Raw genomic sequence first — 21,681 nt, forward strand, 5'->3', positions numbered from 1 at the left:
AAAGCGTACAGAAACTGTTAAAGGATTATAAAGCAACTGCATGATCTCCATCATACAACCCAAACCTTTAAAATAACCCAAACCTCTATAAACAGCTAGTTTTTCACTCTCCTATAAAGTTGCAAATTTAGACTTATGTGGTGTTAAAACTTAAGTGATACAGAGTTTACTGTAATTTATTTCACTGTTAAAACTATTTGTCTAAAATATACAGTCATTGTTCTGGGTTTAATACATTTTTATCATTTTGTTCAATGTCCATTTTGCGATAAGTCACTTTTGTGTTCATAATTCAATTTCATATCATTGTAATTCACTTTTCATTGATTTAAAGTCAGTAGACTATGATGTAAACTAACTTATCTCTGGATGTTACTTTTCGTGGTTTTAAATCACTTTTTAAGTAGAAAATCATGTTTCTTGTGGTTGTAAACCACTTTTTTGTGGTTCGGAATCACTTAAGCTTCATTTTTCTTCAGACTTCTGTCTATTTCATCTCCATATTTTGTTCGGTGTAAGTGTTGGACGTGGTGGTACGTCAGGCAAGCAGCCAGCGCTCTTCAAAGAACTGCCTCATGAAGTGACCCGCCCGACCCACGGGACTGTCATCCTCGTTGAATACCTCACAGTTGCTGAAGATCAGACGTACGTCGGAGGCAAACTCTTCTTTGCATTTGTATCTGAAAAACAAGTGTAAATTAAAAATTTACAACACCCCCGACAAGTGAAGGTTACAGTAACTAGAAAGAGCTGATAACTTTCAAACGGCTGAACTGATTTTCTTGGATTACAGCTAAGAACACTCTCGATCAAGCCACCTTTCAAACAAAAATAACTAAACTAAAATCGGTTCATTAGTTTAGGAGCTACGATGCCACAGACAGATACACACGTCAAACTTATAATACCCCTCTTTTTGGGTCAGGGGTTTAAAAGTTACTAACTAAACCCAACTGTTTTAAAACAAGTTGAATATTTTAAGTTTTCTATAAAACAACAGCTGCGATATGAATTTTCCGAAAAATGTAATACTAGATGACCATGGACCCTGTGGATTATTTTTTTTTCAAAAATTCTGATTTTCTGGGATAAAAAGTCCCGTGAAGCTATCTTTGTACCTTTCATCAAAATCGGTTAAATTATTGGGCCTTAAAACACCCGTTGTCCATCCCTATGATGGAATTTTTACGAAATTTGGTATAGAGAAAGCTTGTATCCTGGAGAAGAAACTTCTCATTTCAGAAAATCAAATATTTTCGATGGAATTTCCAAAAACCTAAATCCACACAGACAAAGTCGCGGGTATCATCTGGTAAAATATAAAATTGCTGTACCCAGAATCATGCAGCTTTCTCTTGATGGTAGATAGGTCCATGGGGCACTTGATGACTTTTCTATACTGCGGGAACTGCTTCGTGTTGACTGGGACCAGAAATGGCCAAGCGTGTTCATGGCATTCCATTTCACATAAGAGGTTCCTGGGAAAGAAGTTCATTTTATTAACCACACTAGCTGATGCCCACAGCTTCGCCCGCGTGGATTGGTCAGATCCCCTGCAGCATCAGGATTGAGGAGTTGGACTCAAAATTTTTTATGAAACAATGTCGCAAAGTTCCTCTATCGATTAAAAAAGAAATGACGCAAATCGGTTCAGAAATCTCGGAGATTTCGGTGTACATAGGTAGAAAAACACAACTCCCTTTTTGAAAGTCGGTTAAAAAAGTAGCCTATGTTACGCCCTGGTCAATCCTCTACTTGCCTGTGAAAGTCCCGTCAAAATCGGTTCAGCCGTTCCAAAGATTAGCCTTTTCAAATAGACAGACAGACAGACAGACAGACAAAAATTTTAAAAACGTGTGATTCAGTTATGGTATCGTTCAAATAACCATATGAGCTTAATATGACGTAGTTATTTCGAAATTACAGACAGACACTCCAATTTTATTTATTAGTATAGATGAGTGTAATATTTATAATAAAATTCCACTTGCCTTTACACAAGTTTAAATAAATCTATTAAAAGTATACTCCTGGCAAAAGCATATTATTATACAATCGAAGATTATTAAAGGCTACAATTTCTTGTATAGTATGACATATTATTTTTAATTGAACAATTGAAAAGAGCAACCGCCGAGTTTATTGCAGGTTCTTCTCGGTAGGAAGGGTATTCCGAACCAGTATATTTTATTCTTTTCACAATTATTTTAAGCATCTAATAAAGTTAAAAACTGGCATACAGGTCACCTATAAAACCCTCTTAAAAATATCACATTAAAAAAACCATACGACTTTATAAGTCATATGTGGGCTTCAATCGTTACTAACCGATAGACGTCCACGGCTGGACATTGGACATAAGTCTCTAATAGGGACTTACAGCCTCGATAGCTCAACGGTTGAGAAGCGGACTGAATTCTGAAAGGTCGGCGGTTCAAACCCCACCCGTTGCTCTATTGTCGTACCCACTCGTGGCACAAGCTTTACGCTCGATTGGATGGGAAAGGGGAGTATTAGTCATGATTAGCATGGCTAATATTCTTTAAAAAATATATAGAGTCTTGCGCCGCCGCTATCCAGCGGCTCTCTGCAACTCGTTTGCGACATGAAATTAAAACTTACTTGCAAAACTGCATGACATCTTTGAGCTGTTTTTTGGCACTGGTTTTCTCTTTTTTGGCACGGGATAGCAGTGGAAGGTTTTCCGACTCGTGTTCTTCCACTGTAAACAAAAAAGCGGTCAAGTGCGAGTCAGACTCGCGCACATAGGGTTCTGCACCATCGTATAGGAAATCTCAAACCAGTATAGTAAAAATTTATCGCTCCAACAGATGTACAACACTGCAAGTTAATGACGGATAGCGCCATCTATGATGTTTTTAATAAACATATTATTTAATCGTGAACACAATTTTTTTTTTGTGATGTTTCGACCCTACTGGCACTCGAAACAACAAAACATCACCCAAATTTATAAAATTTTATAATTTTTAAATTCCTGGTCTGGTCTGGTGGCAGGCTTTGGCCGTGGCTAGTTACCACCCTACCGGCAAAGCCGTGCCACCAAACGAATTAGCGTTCCGGTATGATACCGTGTAGAAACCAAAGGGGTATGTATGGGTTTAGTTAAAACTGCCATACCCCATCAGACAAAACGATAATGAACCACTAACCAGGACCGTCGACTAAATCACTGTCGTCGTGTTGTAGGGCTCCGTTGCCGGCCACGAACTGTAGGGCTCTGCGTTTTTCAGCGGGCGGGCCGTCGTCCGCCGGTATTTCTGGCACCACTGAAAATTTTACATCATAAGGATATACAGTAGCCGGCAGGAAATATTGTACATCACCCTTTAGAAAGAGATAGTGGTTTCGTAGAACGTTGTCTCTGTCGTTGAGACCGACAAAACGTCATGTAGGAATAAGTGAGAGAGACAACGCTCTACGAAGCCGAAAGCCCTTTCTTAAGGTTGATCTACAATATTTCATGCCGGCTAAACTTAACATAGTTTCTCTATGTGATCAAATCAGAAATAAGGAAATCCGTAAAAGCAGTAGTAGCTACGGCCGAAGCCTCCCAGGATTTTCAAAAAATTTGCCCTCTTGGTTCGAATATTAATAAATTGAAGAACAATAATATAATTGTGAGCGAAGCGAGCGCGATTTTATTTTAACATGAGTACGTAGATGCTCCATGGACTCACCAGTATGATGGTTGATCCCGTTCTCTGGCTCGGTGACTTGCACGGGTGGAGTCGGCTCGGCGAGCGGCTCGTCGAGCTTATCGTGCTCTTTGTCAGGCGTGTGGGCTCGCGTCGGTTCCTCTGCTGTTGTGGATGTGGATGCGTGTGAGGCTGCCGGACTGTAAGAAAAAACGGTCAAATGCGGGTCAGATTCACACAAAGGGTTCCGTATCATCTCTATAAGTCGAAATCAGTGAACAGAGCTTTGAGGTACTGAACCCTAAAAATCGATTCAAATAATATCTCACCTTGGAACCATAGTAGCATCGATGTCAGTGTTGTCTCTGCTAGTATCCACAACCTTTTTCTCCCGCTTGGTATTCTTCCGCGGCTTCTTGGGAGGCGCCCGAGAGATGCATTGAGAACAGTACCATTTGCCACGCGGCATCTATGCACAAAGATAACAAGTGTAAATTAAAAATTTATAACACCCCCGACAAGTGAAGGTTACAGTAACTAGAAAAGAGCTGATAACTTTCAAACGGCTGAACAGATTTTCTTGGATTATAGCTAAGAACACGCTCGATCAAGCCACCTTTCAAACAAAAAAAAAACTAAATTAAAATCGGTTCATTAGTTTAGGAGCTACGATGTCACAGACAGACGCACACACGTCAAACTTAAAACCACCCCTCTTTTTGGGTTGGGGGTTAAAAAATAATATTTAAATTATTCAAAGTGTTAAAGTTATTATTTGTAGAGACAGAGGGTCAGCGCGTGCCAGACTTTCGATATTTTATAAGTTTAAAGTTTCTCTGCGTATTGTCCCCAACACCGGATGGAACGATCAACAACTATGAAGTTTGGATCATGATGGCTTTGGGAGATAACAGGTAAAGGTGCAATATTTACTAAGTGCTACTACTGCACTTATACTAACCTAAGACGTAGTAACTTACAACGATGTTACTAGATGGCGCCATGAGTCTCGTCAGTCACTCACTGTGAAGTCTAACTCGCGCTAACGAAGTGATAACCTCAAAAGGCGAATGTAGTATGAATATGACATTGATGTACCTTATGCAATGGTGGGTAGTGGCAGTCCAGATGAAACGCCCGTACACACAAGGCGCAGGGCAAGGCGCGACCGCGCGCGGCGCCGCCGCACACTATACACACTCGCTCCCTTCCCCCGCCTCGCGCTTTGTTCACGCACTCCCAACAGTACCTGAAAGAATACACATTATTATTCATCATCATCATCATCATCATCAACAACACATTGTCGCTCACAACTCAGAACAGCGAGGCGATTCGCTGACTCAGTGTCTAACAGTAAAGCCACCGACCTCATTTGACATTGGTTGGTTTTACATTGCTGCTTCACTGAGTGATATTGAAAACAAAATTCGTAGAAACCTTCAATGGATTGAAAAGAAATGTTAAATGAGCTCAATGAGCATTCAATGCTAGACGCTGAGTTAGCGAACGGTCTAGCCGCTAGACGCTAGCTAGCGCGTAGGGTTTGAACCATAGGTTGTGGACACGCGGGCCAAGTTCTTTCTTTCAAAATCTTTTATTCAAAGTAGGTGGTACAAATTGTACTCCTTTTGATGGTCGAAATTGTTAAATTTATACGATATAGTGGTGATAATTAATTACGTAACTTAAAACTAAAGCTACGAGGGTTCCAAACGCGCCCAAGTCTGAGAAGATCGATATATCAATCGATAAATTAATAGAATACAAAAATTCTTACCAATCCCCCTCGGGTATTTTCTCCATTCGTGGTTTGAAGCAGTAGGTATGATATCCTTTGTCGCATCCATCGCACAGCAACAACTGGTCTTCGTTATCGCCGCATAGACAGAACTGGCAGTTCTGTGAAGATAAATTATGCAATTTCAATGGTTTTTTTTTTTTAAATTATATAGACTAGCGCTTGGCTGCAATCAGACCTGCTAGCAAGTGATGATGCAGCCTAAGATGGAGCGCGCTTGCCTAGAAGTTGCCTATTCACTCTTGACTTGAAGGTACCTATATTATAGGTGGAAGGGAAAACTGACGCCGGAAAGGCGTTCCATATCCTAGCGGTTCTGTATTATTACTGCGCAGTGTGGGACGAATTCCAGCCCGCTGGACCGATGACCTGAAGAAGGTGGCGGGGAGCGGGTGGATGAGGAAGGCGGAGGACCGTGTTTGGTGGCACGCTCTTGGAAAGGCCTATGTCCAGCAGTGGACGCATACAGGCTGTTGGATGGATGGATGAATGTATTTTTCTCCCACTTATATGTTATGCATTCATCATGGCGGCTACAGCTTCGTGCGTTTCGAATATTTGTAGAACAGTTCATTTTTCACTACGGGATATAAATTATATTATAGTTCGGTCAAAATAGACCTTCAAGGTTAAGGTTTAAGGTTAAAATAATTCGGATAGAGCTAAAAATTAGTACGAAGTTTGGGAGCACCAATGTAAATGAATTTTCAAAAGTCCCCATCGATCCCACATTTGCAAAATAAAATATATTCAAGGTCAAAGTTCACAAAAATGGGTGTTTTGCATTTCCCAGCTAAACTGCTTTAGCTTTAGTAACTTTTTCTCGCTTGGTGTAAAATACCCTATCTGCCATGTTTTTCTATGAAATTTTTAGGTGCTAATTTTTTTTATCAATTAGAATACTTACAGCTTTCATGATGCTCTTGTCCCAGGCGATGGCGGATTCTAGGGCTTGCAGCAACATGGCCAACTGCGCTGAGGTATTGCAGCGGGACACCGCCTCGCGCCACGTGGCTAGGCCTCGGGCTATGCCCTTGTTGTCATCTGAGAACTACTTACAGCTTTCATGATGCTCTTGTCCCAGGCGATGGCGGATTCTAGGGCTTGCAGCAACATGGCCAACTGCGCTGAGGTATTGCAGCGGGACACCGCCTCGCGCCACGTGGCTAGGCCTCGGGCTATGCCCTTGTTGTCATCTGAGAACTACTTACAGCTTTCATGATGCTCTTGTCCCAGGCGATGGCGGATTCTAGGGCTTGCAGCAACATGGCCAACTGCGCTGAGGTATTGCAGCGGGACACCGCCTCGCGCCACGTGGCTAGGCCTCGGGCTATGCCCTTGTTGTCATCTGAGAACTACTTACAGCTTTCATGATGCTCTTGTCCCAGGCGATGGCGGATTCTAGGGCTTGCAGCAACATGGCCAACTGCGCTGAGGTATTGCAGCGGGACACCGCCTCGCGCCACGTGGCTAGGCCTCGGGCTATGCCCTTGTTGTCATCTGAGAACTACTTACAGCTTTCATGATGCTCTTGTCCCAGGCGATGGCGGATTCTAGGGCTTGCAGCAACATGGCCAACTGCGCTGAGGTATTGCAGCGGGACACCGCCTCGCGCCACGTGGCTAGGCCTCGGGCTATGCCCTTGTTGTCATCTGAGAACTACTTACAGCTTTCATGATGCTCTTGTCCCAGGCGATGGCGGATTCTAGGGCTTGCAGCAACATGGCCAACTGCGCTGAGGTATTGCAGCGGGACACCGCCTCGCGCCACGTGGCTAGGCCTCGGGCTATGCCCTTGTTGTCATCTGAGAACAAAAAAATACATGGCAGACGCAACGGATCAGCCTGGCTGTGCAGCGTGGAAATGCAGCCAGTAATCTTGGCACCATTTCACGCGGGCATGATTTTTATAGTAATTAGATAAGGTTAGCTTTAAGTTTTATTGAAATATTTTCAATAAAAAAATTTAAAAACATGAAGACAACGAAATATACATTTTTTTGACAATAATTTGGAAGGCCTATGTCCAACAGTGGACGTCCACAGGCTGATGATGATGATGATGATGACATTAGTAATACTTATTACTTACTCTTGGTTTCACTGGGAGTGTCGTGATGAGGTGACGTGGAGGGCGCGTTGCCGTGCTCGCCTTGCAGCACGGCGCCCAGGTTCGCCTCGGTCGTGCTGTGAAACATCACTTTATTAACAAGTAGATGGCGCTAGTAGAGGCCTGAATCGCGCTTGTCTTTCATACTATTATTATTAAAAAATTCTAACCAAAATTGGCGAATATTATCTACTAGACGACTAGACGATGCTCGCGACTTAGGTTTTAAAAAAATCCTGTGGGAACTCTGATTATCCGGGATACCGTCTCCAGGATGCAAGGTATTTCTGTCCCAAGAAAATGATGATCGCAACTACGTCTTTTTGAATTTAGGTTTGTAGAAAATCGTGGGAACTCTGATTTTCTGGGATCATAAATAGCCTTATATCCTCCCCTGGATGGGTCAGTATCAAATTTTGTCAAAGACGATTAAACGGATGGGCCATGAAAAGCTAGCAAACAGACAGACACACTTACGCATATTAGTATGGATAAACTAACAAATAACAACCCAAATATTTATAGATAAATACATTGACTAAGAAATACTCAGGTACGTCGAAATGTCTATACCATAAAGTTGAACTTTTTAAACAACATATTATTAAGTACATATTATATTTTCATTCAGTATTCACCAAAAACCAACTAACTACCATAAAAAAAACTTATAAAAGGTGCAATAAGCGTAAAAGTACTTTTTAACCGACTTCGAAAAAAGGAGGAGGTTCTCAATTCGTCTGAATCTTTTTTTTAACCATGAGTTTACACCAAAAACACTCTTCAACAAATTACTTATATGACAATGCATATATTAACAGAAAAAAACAGAGTTTTCAACAAGTTGTATGTAAATTTTTCGTCTGAGATTACACTCATGGTAAGGAACAGGGACAAAATATCTAAACTTATTGTTCGCTTGTAAATGGTAACTCATTTAACTAAAATACGAGAAAATAAATATAATAATATATCACGCCACCCTCTACTTATATTCTATTGTATAGATAAAACCTTCGACCGAAATCTTTCGTGCAAATAAAACTATCATTCTTACAATTTCCTAATAATAATACGTATAAATAATAGTATATTTTCCTCAAAAAAACACAAACACGACATATTGCCTAAGCTTTGCCTACATCTGGGCGACCAAAGCAACAAAAAAGACAAAAAAATCCTACATTTCCTCAAAATAAATTTAAACCAATGAAATAAAAATACAAAAAAACGATAAAACTAAATAAACTTGTAAATACTTTTGATGAAGTTTTTGATTATATAAAACACTTAATGCTTTTCAAAAATCAGCATAATTTTATCCCTAAAATCTCGTAATAGGCCGCCATTTTTTTCAAGCACGCTCGTACCTTTTTTTTTCCTTTCTCTCGTCTGGCTTTTACAAAGATTAGCCAATGTCAAGTTTGTAGTTATTTGTAACAAGTTAGGGAAACTATACAAGTATGGACCCCATCTGTGACGGCGCTCGCCGACATACGCATGGCACCCCCTTAGAGCGCTTTCCAGTCAGTTTTAACAAAAAAACCACTCCAAAAAGGCAGAGCACGCCCGCCAGCTAACACCAACACAGACGAAGCCCACGCTCGTACCTGTACGTAAACCCCGCGTCAATATCTGTAGTCTGTGTCGATAAGTGTACGTGTCTCACACACACAAGCATGCAAATTCGTCTTCACTTTTTCAAATACAATTCTATGAGTTTTGACTATCTGAAGTTTTATAATATCTTTGATTGCCTATAATAAATTTGTAATTGAAATAAGAAAAAATTTAAAATGTCTAAGTTACATAAAAATAACAGGACTTCGTCTGTGTTGGTGTTAGCTGGCGGGCGTGCTCTGCCTTTTTGGAGTGTTTTTTTTTTTTGTTAAAACTGACTGGAAAGCGCTCTAAGGGGGTGCCGTGTGTATGTCGGCGGGCGCCGGCACAGACGAGGTCCACACTTGTATAGTTTAACTAACTTGTTACAAATAACTACAAACTTGACACTGGCTAATCTTTGTAAAGCCAGACGAGAGAGGAAAAAAATAATTTGTCTTCACTTTTTCAAATACAATCCTATGAGTTTTGACTATCTGAAGTTTTATATCTTTAATTGCCTATAATAAATTTGTAATTGAAATGTCTAAGTTACAAAAAAAAAATAACAAGAAGCATTCCAACACCCTGTATTATCATTATTTTTTCTAAAAAAAATTAAAAGCAAAATAATATTATAAACACACTTTGGTCACGCAGTCGTACGCTAAGCTTTACCTTTGTGTTATAGGGTCTTCCAAAATGGGTGTCCTACTATTGAATCTGAAAACAAATATTCCAATATCAATCATAGCATAAACTTCAATTTTTCTATACACACATATTCACACAGTAAGTACATCTACGATTTTTCAGAACAGAAACATTAGAAACACAGATCCACAGAAAACGTTATATTAAAATATGACAATTTCGAAAAAAGGACATCCTCATGGAAGACCCTTTCCATGTCTTTGTTAAAAGTTTGTGACAATTTTTTTTATGTTTATATATTCAGTAGAATAGCAGCACATACCTTTGGCTCATTGCTACCTATTACCGGACGAATATAATATTAGCAGTTTTTCTCCTGGACTATTCAAAAAAGGTTTGGACTATAAAAGTATACATATGATAAAGATAGTATATTTTGCTTATTTTCATAGTATTATGTCTTATGGAATCTTAATATGGGGTAGAGCGGCAGATATTGGGAAAATTTTTGTATTACAAAAAAGGGCAATACGCGCAATTTATAACTTAAAACCACGCGATTCACTTCGAGAAAAATTTAAGGAAATAGGTATCCTTACCGTAGCCTCTCAATATATTTACAACAACATAATTTTTGTAAGACAAAATATTCTTAGTTACAAGAAGGTTGGCGATCTACACAACAGGCTGACTAGACACCGTAACAGGCTTGCGACTCCTACACTCCGTCTCAGGAAGGTCCAAAAGTCATTTGTGGGAATGGGTATAATCTTCTATAACAAAATTCCTCAGTCAATTTTGGACTTGCCTTTACACAGGTTCAAAAAATCTATTAAAAATATGCTCTTGAGAAAAGCATATTATACTATCGAAGATTATGTAAATGATAAAAAAGCGTGGATTTGAACTTCGATTCGCTCCAGCAATGCGCAGGACTTCAATTGCTTTTATACATGGCATAATATTGTATATCAAATCTTTGAAAAGAGCAACCGCCGAGTTTCTTGCTGGTTCTTCTCGGTAGGAAAGGCATTCCGAACCAGTGGTAGATGCTTTTGACGATTCGAAAGAACTTGTAAAAGTCTAATTGAATAAAAACATTTTGAATTTGAATTTGAATTTGAATATGTACTTGCTTCTTTTTGCTTTGCTTCAGAGTTTGCCAGAATCTAAACTATATTTTACGTGGACTATTAAAAAATGTGGACTATTCAGTGGAATACGCACCTTTGCACTAGTGTCAGTTTGAGGTACCTCCTCTCGGTATGCGCCTCGAGGGACGCCAGTTTGTGTCTCGCTCGAGCCACCATCTCAATTCTCGATAATGTTTCACGTGAACTCAGTAAAACTAGTATAATATTGGTACCTTACGCTCATTGCTTGCTATATCCGTTCATTTTGCTAGACGATTTTCACTCTGGACTATTCAAAGACGGTTGGACTATTCACTAAAAATGCTGCGTAGATACGTACCTCTATTTTTCGTCACACTAATGGTGTAATTCTAGACCATTTTACACTTGGACTATTCAAAAAATATGGACTATTCAGTGGAATAATACGCACCTTTGCACTAGTGGCGGTTTGAGGTACCTCCTCTCGATATGCGCCTCGAGGGAAGCCAGTTTGTGTCTCGCTCGAGCCACTATCTCGGCGCCAGTCGCGGATGAGGGCAGCACTAGACGCGTCGCTCGCCAACCTTTCACTTGTATGGACGCTGCGGCTACTCTCTCTTCTAGTGCTTCAACCTAAAACAAGATAATTAAATTAACCCAATACTATTACAGTACTTCTACTACTACGTCTTAAAGGGGTGCAGTAGGAATATTTCTCGGGTAATAATATATGATCATGGCCAAGTTGTCATCACTTTTACTCACCACATTACATACTAGATGGCGTTACAAGGAGTTAAGTCGCGCCTACAAAACTCAAAAGTAAGAGAGAACCAACTTGAAAGGAAATACTCACCATAGCCAAGAATTGCATGGCCATTCATCTAGCGGTTACCGCGCAGAATGTATTAGGCTCGTCTGGCGTTGGACACCCGCCAGTCTGCACCAACGCTCGCTCGGCTGGCGTGGCTGGTAACTGACTGGCACTGTCTCCGTGGTCTATGTACGCGATGATGATGATGATGATGATGACAAACAACTAAGAAAGGAAATACTCACCATAGCCAAAAGTTGCATGTCCACCCGTCTGGCGGTGACCGCGCAGAATGTATTGGGCTCGTCTGGCGTTGGACACCCGCCACTCTGCGCCAACGCTCGCTCCGCTGGCGTGGCTGGCAACTGACTGGCACTGTCTCCGTGGTCTATGTATAACTGTGGAAGATGTTAATATTAACCCAAAAGAAGAAAGTAGGCAGATGAAAAACATCTGCCAATCCAAAGTTTGCTTTATTGCTAGTGCCCCGTCCTTTCCAACCCGTACCTTAACGTGAATAGCCTTTTGTATCAAAAGGCGATTCATGTTAAGGGGCATGAGACGGGCCTGCCCGCAAAATTCAAATTTAATTTGGTTTTTCGCATTTTTTAAACTAATACGACAACGTAGGCTAATGGCATTTTCAATTGCGACAATGGCAGTATCATCCTCACAGGTTTATAAGGGTCCAGGTTAAGAAATTAGCTGTAGTATCGACTAATTCTGACACATTAGTCGATACTAGAGCTAATTTCTTAAACTGGACCCTTTCAAGTTAAGATTTTTATATAAACCTGCCATAAGCCTACGTTGTCGTATTAGTTTAAAAAATGCGAAAAACCAAATTAAATTTGAATTTCGCGAGCAGGCCCGTCGCTTCCACCTTAAGTTACGGGTTTATTATGGGGGTTTATTATTGTACAGGGTACAATTTATTATGATATGAGACTTATTTCATCTGCACAATCATCTGCAAGGAATTCATCAGTTCCAAGTTCCAACATTCGTGATATATACGTTACCTTGTTGTTGAGCGTAGGCAGGTGGTGTATGAAAGAAGCGTGTAACTCGCGCTCGCGAACGCCGCGCGGATGCAACGCGTCTAGCAAGTGCTTCAACTGCTCCTCTTCTGTAATACGCCACCAGCCGTATCTGCGAGTACAAACGTGTTGGTTACAAACGTTTTTCAACATAATATACTTAATACGACAAGTGTACATTAAAAATTTATTGCACCCCCCACCAAGTGAAGTTTACAGTAACTAGAACGGCTGAACCAATTTTCTTGGATTATAGCTAAGAACACTCTCGATCAAGCCACCTTTCAAACAAAAAAAAAAACTAAATTAAAATCGGTTCATTAGTTTAGGAGCTACGATGCCACCGACAGATACACACTTCAAACTTATAACACTTAATTAAAAAAGAAACAAAAGACAAGAAAATTCTTAGCTTTTATTTTGCATTTTTCAAAGAAAAGAAAGAAATTTTTTAGCTAAGTCAGCTTGGACCTTCATTCCTACCACACCAATAGACGCAGCATTGGCTAACTATTCACTAAGTGATCAAAAAACTTCAAGAGTCGCTGAACAGTCCCAATGTATCAGAGTGACAACCTCATATCGAAAAACGAAGAGTTATTTACACTAGATGGACTAACGATATCAAACAATTCACAGATACCGTAGCGTGTGTAAGTCCCCACAAGAAACCTAAGTCCAGCAATGGACTCTTACCTCAATTCCTTGGGCACGAAGTTCCCCTCAATCTTCACCGGCATGCCGTGGGTCTTGCAGTGTTCCAGCTGTTCTAACTCCTCAGGCGACATCTGTATGGGCGGCGGACTGTCGCAAGTCACGTAAGTTGACAGAGCGTTGAAGTTGAGAAGGCCTAGGCTGGACAGGTTGGACGCTTTGGCCTTCTGTAAGGCTAGTTCTTTGGCTGCGTCGGCTTGGAGCTCCTTTTCTAGATCGTTTTCCTGAAATAAATCCATACTATCCATACTTCCATACTAATATTATAAATGCGAAAAAGTCTGTCTGTCTGCTACCTTTTCACGGCCCAACAGTTTAACCGATTCTGACGTTTGGTACAGAGTTAGCTTATATCCCGGGGACGGACAGGACATAGGCTACTTTTTATCCCGCAAAATCAAGAAGTTCTCACGGGATTCCTAAAAACCCATCCGCTTAACCGATTTGTATGGGTACCGCGGTAGCGTCCCTGTAATTGTAGGCATTTTAGCCCAGAAAAATCAAACAGTTTTCACATGATCTTTAGAAACCTAAATCCATGCGGACAAATTCGCGGGCATCCTCTAGTACGACTACAAAGAAAAGAAAGAATACCTGCATTGATAAAATCAAAGTTTGTCAATACATACCTGTTCTTTACATTCCTCTTCAACCTCAGCCTCTGGTACCGCCTCCTTACTCAAACTAGCGTCCAACATATCCTGATCCAAACCCGACATAGTCAAACTGGAGTCCGCATACACGTTATTCGACGGCACCTGCACACTAGTCACCATTGAGTTCAAAGTGAACAGACTCGGGTCGTTCAACAAGTGCAAATTATTCGACACGTCCCATTTGTGGCCTTGACAATTTATAACTTCCGTACATGTCTGTTCGTTGTCACAATACACGGGTATATCGGATTTTTTCTCCTCGTTAATGCTTGTGAGAAAGGAATTCTCGTGGCGTAGTATTGAAAACCATTTGCCTTCTAGCATTTTGGTGTATAGAATGGAATGAGCGGAATCAGTGTCTGTGATTTCGTTTTTGATTTCTGGTTCGATTTTGACGTTTTTCGCTTCGTTTTCTAACTTTTCTGTTTCGGCTTTTTTTGCTGCATCCAATTGGGAAGATACCGCTTCCGCCATTTTGCGTAGTTCTTCTAGATTGTTCACTAGATTGTCTTTGTTTTCTTCTGTTTCCTGTTCTTCTGTTTTGACAACGTTCTCTACTTTAATGATCTCTTGCGGTTTGTCCATCGGCTCGGCTTGTGTGGCAAACATTGGCTTGTGCGTTGGCTTTTGGACTAAAAACGCCGTTGGTATGGAGTCTTCGATGTCTAACATGTCTTCTTCTTCGTTGCTCTGTTGCTGTTGGATGTACTTCTCTTCCATTTTTATTGAACCTGTGATGGAGAAAATTGATTTGTTATTATGCTAAAAAATCAAGGTCAAGTGCGAGTCGGGCTCGCACACTGAGGGTTCCGTACCATCATATAAGCTGTCTGTCTGTCAGCGGGCTGTGCCTCGTGAACGAGGCACCCTTGGGGTACGTAACCCTAAAATTGCACAAGACTTGGTTTATGGAAATTCTAAAAAAGACGCTTAATTCTAGGAGCTTCAGTCTCTCCGTCCACTTCTCGACCATTGTGTTAAATGCTAGGTGTTACCACCCTCAGCAATGAGGAACATAACGGTGAGTTTAATGGTAGGGTCGCGACCCACAAAAATAGGGGCATAACAACGACGCCGACAAAAATATCATGAACGAAAAAGAAATTTTTATTTTTTTAATCAGATACAAGTAAACCTTTGATTGCAATCACACCTGGTGGTAAGTGATGAAGCAGTCTAAGATGAAAGCAAAATAACCTAAAGGGGTATGGCAGTTTTCATTAAACCCATACTCCTTTGGTTTCTACACGGCATCGTACCGGAACGCTCAATCGCTTGGCGGCACGGCTTTGCCGGTGGGATAGTAACTAGCCCCGGCCGAAGCCTCCCACCAGATCAGATCAGAGAGAATCTAGAAATTATGAAATTCCAAATTGCCCCTACCGGGAATCGATTCCGGAACCTCCCACTAATATAAACACAGCGCTTATCACTGTGCTAGAGAGGTTATAACAAGTGTAAATTAAAAATTTATAACACCCCCGACAAGTGAAGGTTACAGTAACTAGAAAAGAGCTGATAACTTTCAAACGGCTGAACCGATTTTCTTGGATTATAGCTAAGAACACTCTCGATCAAGCCGCCTTTCAAACAAAAAAACTAAATTAAAATCGGTTCATTAGTTTAGGAGCTACGATGCCACAGACAGATACACAGATACACACGTCAAACTTATAACACCCTTCTTTTTGGGTCGGAGGTTAAAAAAGTACTAGGGTCACAGAACAACGACGGAGCATACAAGAGAGTGTTACCTTCAACTTTGCACGCGCCGTGTGTGACATTAGGCTCATACTTAATAATCTGCGTTCTGTCACTCAGGTTCAACTCATTCTTGATACTTCTTAGTTCTAGAGCTTGAGCCTCTTCGTCTACTTCTTCCCGACTTGGTGATGGTTCTTCTGGTTCAGGTTCTGGTTCGGTTTTTTCTTTCACTGTTGAGGTTAAAGAAACAATGGTGCCAATACAATTAAAAACTGGCCAAGTGCGAGTCAGACTCGCGCACTGAGGGTTCCGTACTCGGGTATTTTTTTCAACATTTTGCATTTTGCACGATAAATTAAAAACTATTATGCATAAAAATAAATCAAAATCTGTTTGAGAATTTACAGATAAAGCCCTTTCATATGATACCCCACTTGGTATAGTTATCTTACTTTGAAAATTGATACACATTTAAATTTTTTTTAATGATGTAACCAGAAATTCGCAGTTTTCAGATTTATTCCTTTACTTGTGCTACAGGACGGACGGACGGACAGACGAACAAACAGACAGACAACAAAGTGATCCTTTATAGGATCACTTTGTTGTCTGTCTGTTTGTTGTCCCGTTTTTCCTTTTGAGGATTTGATTTAAACACCCATCGTAACTAGTATTATAGATTCAGAGACCTTGTAATTTATTAAACCCATACTCCTTTGGTTTCTACTCGGCATCGTACCAGAACGCTAAATCGCTTGGCGGCACGGCTTTGCCGGCAGGGTGGTAACTAGGCACGGCCAAAGCATCCCACGAAATTATAAAATTCCAAACCCTGTCGAGAATCTTATATATGTTATATTATACGAATTGTATTTACTGACCTTTCTTGACCTTAGGCGCAGGGTCAGTAGCGGCTTCCTCTAATTTGGCCTGGTAGTCCAGAATTTCCGGTTGGGCGGACTCCATCGCTTCCACAAACACTCCTCCACACTTTCCGAGGGACCAATATCGTCTCCAGTACCTGACGACAATTTTTTTTAGTTTACACTAGTTTTCTTTGGAGACTTATTTCATGAAGCTGGAAGGTTTTGAAAACCTTAGAGGGGTTTTTTTAATGAAGATCCACAACTCCAAATCCACACTTAACATTATTATAAACTAGATGATGCCAGCGACTCCGTCTGCGTGGATTTAGGTCTCTAAAAATCCTGTAGGAACTCTTTGATATTCCGATACCAAAGTCTCTACCAACTCTGTACCAAATTTCATCAAAATCGGTTAGACTGTTGGGCCGTGAAAAGCTAGCAGACAGACAGACAAACAGACAGACACACTTTCGCATTTATAATATTAGTATGGATGTGAAAGTGTGTCTATCTGCTAATTTTTTGATAGGGTGGCATATTACATTTCCATGACAAGTACCTGTCTTGGCCGTAACAAGTGGCTCGGAGCGCGTGCGAGCCGGCCGCCAGTGCTATGAGCTGCTGTTCAGACTGACGTACAAGTTTCTCCAGCTTCCTAGATAATTCCTCAGACGACAGGTTCTTGTCTTCATCCTGTATCCAAATGAAACAAATTGTTAATATCCATACTAATCCAATATTGGGGGGTCCCAAGGTCTAGGTAAGGAATAGCGACTTCGTATGGGAAAGTACTTTAAAGCCTCAATAGCTCAACGGTTATAGGAGCGGACTGAAATCCCAAAGGTCGGCGGTTCAAACCCCAATCTTAGCACAAGCTTTACGCTTAGTTGGAGGGGAAAGGGGAATGTTAGTCATTATTCAAATGCCTAATATTCTTTAAAAAAAAGTGCAGCCTTCCTCCAATTTATACATAACTCTCTATTCCAAACAACCTAACTGTAAAAAACACAAGCTTCCCTTCTAAAATTATTAAAAAAAATATTAACCTCTTCCGGCTGAGTTCCCTCACTCTCAGGCTCGCTCAGACCAGCATCACAATCCCCCATCACACTATCTGTCTTCGCGTGCGGGGAACAAGCGTCCTTATTATTGTTCAGGATCTCCTTATCCGCCATACTGCTGGGCAAATCCTTTAAGGGTGACAGTTCCTTGTCGCTTTCATCAGGGGTGTCTTTGTATGGGGACGGAGTGTTTGCTTTGTCGTCGGAGTGAGGTGATAGTTCTTTGTCTCTTTTCTTCGGTGTCTCGCTCTTTTCAGTATCTGAGGAAACAAAATTACAAATCTGTCAATTTCTGGGATGTAAGCTACCTCTGTACCAAATTCCATACCAATTCAAATTCACTTCACACATTCAAAGGCATTTGTAAAAGTTTAATTGAATAAAAATTATTCAATTAAACTTTTACAAGTGCTTTTGAATCGTCAAAATAATCTACCACTAGTTCGGAATGCCGTTCCTACCGAGAAGACCCAGCAAGAAACTCGGCGGTTGCTCTTTTCAAGTATTCAATCGGTTAAACGGATGGGCCTTTAAAAATCCCGTGGGAAGTGGGAACTATTTGATTTTCCAGGATAAAAAGTAGCTCCGGGATGTAAGCTAACTGTACCAAATATCATCAAAATCGGTGAAACTGTTTGGCCGTGAAAGCTAGCAGACAGACAGACAGACAGACAAACAGGCACATTTTCACATTTATAATATTAGTATGGAAGTATGGACCACGTCGGTTATCTTCTTCTTCTTTTCTTCTCTACGGCTCTTTGTACTATGGTTTTGTGTTCCGCAATAATTCCGCCAATGTCGACTCAGTGGAGAAAACAACGTGGTAATTGCTTGTTGGTTTTTGGATTCCTTTCTTGAGAGATTTTTCCTATCCTTTGTTAGACCTAGACAACACGAAGACATACACACTGTATTAGTATCGGTTACCTGTAGTGGTGTGGTGCGAGGAGTCGTCCACGAGCCTGTGCATGCGCTCCAGAGCAAGCGCCTGCTGCTTCTCCGTGGCCTCCGCGCGCGCCTTGCGCTGCACCAGCACGCGGACCCTGATAATTAAATAATCAATGAATTAATATACTTTTGTCATAGTTATAACAAATCTAAACAAATTATTTATATTTATTTATTTATTTAACCCTTTATAACCCTAAAGATAACTCTTTTCGAAATTTCCTCGAAATGTGCTCGAGCCCCCGGGCACTAGAATCGAACTTCACTTATAGTTCTTACAATTCACGAAGGCGAGTGAACTTTTTTTTTTTTTTTTTTCTTTAAATCTGGCTTTACTCTGATTAGCCAATGTCAAGTTTGTAGTTATTTTCAAGTTATTGAATCTATTTAAGTATGGACTTCGTCTGTGCCGGCGCCCACCGACATACACGCGGCGCCCCTTTAGAGCGCTTCCCAGTCAGTTCCACCACCAAAAAATACCAACTAACACAAAAACCAGCCACTCTTAACAAATAAAACACTCCAAACAAGCACAGCACGCGCGCCAGCAAACGCCATCACAGACGAAGTCCCGAGTGAACTTTACTTGTGGTTACGTCGTATACATGGGCATTGCGTAAGTGTGCGTGCTTGTCGAACTTAGTGTACCTTACTAATACCGATACGACTTCAACACAAGCTTGAGCCACTCGCCTTCGTAAATTGCAAGAACTGTACCAAGTTAAGTTTTTTTTATTTTTTTATTATTATTGACATTAAAAAATACAGAGAGTTTTTGTTACATTCAGCGCCACAAAAACCACAGTTGGTTTTACCGGGCACTGAGTATACTAATTATAGCTATACATTAAAAATAAAATTATAGAAACCAGCATAATGACAAATTGGTAATGTAGGTACATAGTACTTAATCTAGTGGGTAGGTAAGAATAATGTGCAGCGCGACGCGTAACGTCGAGAACATCGCTGCCAGCGAAACCGGTTGCAATGACTGGAATATTACATACTATACAGGTTGCTATAAATATTTTTTAAGTTTGTGTTTGTAATTTGTTTCATAAATTTTTTCTTTAAGCGTTTTAGGAAGATTGTTTATTAATGTAGGAACTACAAATTTGAGTCGTCGTTTGCCGTTCGATTGTAATTATGTGAGCAGCTTCTTTGACGCGATTTATTTTCTACTCACTTGCGTATTTTAGTGTCCAGTAGAAATCTATCCCTCCGCAGCTGCGCGAGGTGGTCGAGCGACGCGTCCAGTTGTCGCAGCACGGCGCGACTTTGTAGCAGCTCGTCGCACACTCGCGCAAGAATGCGCGCTTTACTCGAAGGGTTTAGCGCAACAAACGGTTTGTCACGCAGTAATTCTGTGAACAAGTTTTATAATAAACAACTTAACTTTATTGTAATATTAGATAATGCCCGCAACTTCGTCGTTTGGATTTAGGTTTTAGGATTTAGATAGTTAATAAGGCTTACCTGATAGTTAATAAGGCTTACCTGATAGTTAATAAGGCTTACCTCATAGTTGATAAGGCTTACCTGATAGTAAACAAGGCTCACCTGATCCTACTGATATTATAAACGCGAAAGTTTGTATATGTGGTTAGATGAATGGATGTTTGTTACTCTTTCACGCAAAAACTACTGGACGGATTTGGCTGAAATTTAGAGTGTCAATAGATTATACCCTGGATTAACGATTAGGCTGCTTTTTATCCCGGAAAATTAATGAGTTCCTACGGGACTTTTTAAGAACCCTATATCCACGCGAACGAAGTCGCGGGCATCAGCTAGTAAATAATAAACACAAGTTATGTAGCAAAGAGAATTTTAATGAAAACTATGAGTAGGAAGATGACGAATTCTCCTACAGGTGTACACCCCACGCGGCGAACTTTGATATCGCGGCGGCACCCCTGACATAAAGGCGACCGTATCTAAGCGAACAGACTTTATGTATCTTACTTGTTAGTTTATGTCTTACCTGATAGTTTATAAGTGGCGTTGTTGTGCAAATGCTCGTAGTAATTGCCATTTTTAGTGGTGGAGCAGGTCAGTAGCATCTCTGCGTCGCTTTGATGGTGATCTGCCACTTTCCGGTCTCGCTCTCGCTCCACTGTTAAACCTGGACAATCATAAAATAAAACATTACTGTCCAGGCCGGAAATAAAGCAATTTACGGCTGAGTGACACTGGAAGGACAAGGCGAAGCTGAGGACTTCACAAGTGATTTTAAAAGGACAACACGCTAGTCGAGCTATGTGCAAGTTGTTTTTATAAATGTAGATAGAATAAAATGCATATTGTAAGTGTACTTTTAAAAATAAACCTTTATGAGCGATTGAAAAATAAAAGCGATGGGGGATTTTTGAAAATACATAAATTGACATCCTACATCCTTAAGTTAGTAATAGAGCTTTTAACGTACGAATGAACTGTACTTCCATCCGAATAGCATCAGAGTCACTCAAATTGCGCCTAAAGAAGAATTTTTCACTTTCAAAATAAAAAAAGTATATACCTGCGCAATGTTTGATGACCTCCAGCCCGCTGGACCGATGACCTGAAAAAGGTGGCGAGGAGCGGGTGGATGAGGAAGGCGGAGGACCGTGTTTGGTGGCGCGCTCTTGGAAAGTCCTATGTCCAGCAGTAGACGTTTACAGGCTGATGGAATGGAATGGAATATACCTGTGAGAGCTTTGACCTCTGCTGTGGCGTTAGCATACAGGTATATGCGTAGAACTTCACTCAATGTGCCCGGAGTAAGCTCGGCCAGTCGGAGCGCGTGTCCCAGCAACGTAGTGTGCCGCCCAGGGTGCGGGATTCCCGGCTCTTCTGTGGACAACACCAGGTTTTCATCATCATCTCAACCTGCTAATTATTTCCATTTTTTTTTTTGGGTTCCGTACCTCAAAAGTTAAAACGGAACCCTTATAGG

At 40.8% G+C, this 21,681-nt stretch overlaps 1 protein-coding gene across 16 annotated transcripts in view; it reads right to left on the bottom strand.

The window, feature by feature from the left end:
• Nucleotides 1-309: 309 nt before the first annotated feature.
• LOC123879027 (bromodomain adjacent to zinc finger domain protein 2B-like) overlaps nt 310-21,681 on the bottom strand; it is a 96,800-nt gene continuing 75,428 nt past the window's right edge. For 11 of the 16 annotated variants that reach the window (XM_045926509.1, XM_045926512.1, XM_045926522.1 and 8 more), the window contains 24 exons: nt 21,432-21,578; nt 20,728-20,868; nt 19,930-20,107; nt 18,723-18,838; nt 17,778-18,052; nt 17,291-17,424; nt 16,747-16,886; nt 15,916-16,098; nt 14,135-14,892; nt 13,488-13,729; nt 12,774-12,903; nt 11,997-12,149; nt 11,389-11,570; nt 9,847-9,891; nt 7,552-7,646; nt 7,128-7,264; nt 5,440-5,561; nt 4,758-4,908; nt 3,989-4,128; nt 3,702-3,859; nt 3,174-3,290; nt 2,623-2,722; nt 1,335-1,478; nt 310-680 (listed from right to left, as the gene is read on the bottom strand). In XM_045926509.1, coding sequence (XP_045782465.1) covers nt 539-680; nt 1,335-1,478; nt 2,623-2,722; nt 3,174-3,290; nt 3,702-3,859; nt 3,989-4,128; nt 4,758-4,908; nt 5,440-5,561; nt 7,128-7,264; nt 7,552-7,646; nt 9,847-9,891; nt 11,389-11,570; nt 11,997-12,149; nt 12,774-12,903; nt 13,488-13,729; nt 14,135-14,892; nt 15,916-16,098; nt 16,747-16,886; nt 17,291-17,424; nt 17,778-18,052; nt 18,723-18,838; nt 19,930-20,107; nt 20,728-20,868; nt 21,432-21,578 — 4,130 coding nt within the window. In that variant the 3' untranslated portion in view covers nt 310-538. The remainder of the gene's footprint in view (nt 681-1,334; nt 1,479-2,622; nt 2,723-3,173; nt 3,291-3,701; nt 3,860-3,988; nt 4,129-4,757; nt 4,909-5,439; nt 5,562-7,127; nt 7,265-7,551; nt 7,647-9,846; nt 9,892-11,388; nt 11,571-11,996; nt 12,150-12,773; nt 12,904-13,487; nt 13,730-14,134; nt 14,893-15,915; nt 16,099-16,746; nt 16,887-17,290; nt 17,425-17,777; nt 18,053-18,722; nt 18,839-19,929; nt 20,108-20,727; nt 20,869-21,431; nt 21,579-21,681) is intronic. The other 5 variants (XM_045926524.1, XM_045926523.1, XM_045926511.1 and 2 more) reach the window with 3 other exon arrangements.

The sequence above is a fragment of the Maniola jurtina genome, chromosome 27, assembly GCF_905333055.1.
Source record: "Maniola jurtina chromosome 27, ilManJurt1.1, whole genome shotgun sequence".
NCBI lineage: Eukaryota > Metazoa > Arthropoda > Insecta > Lepidoptera > Nymphalidae > Maniola > Maniola jurtina.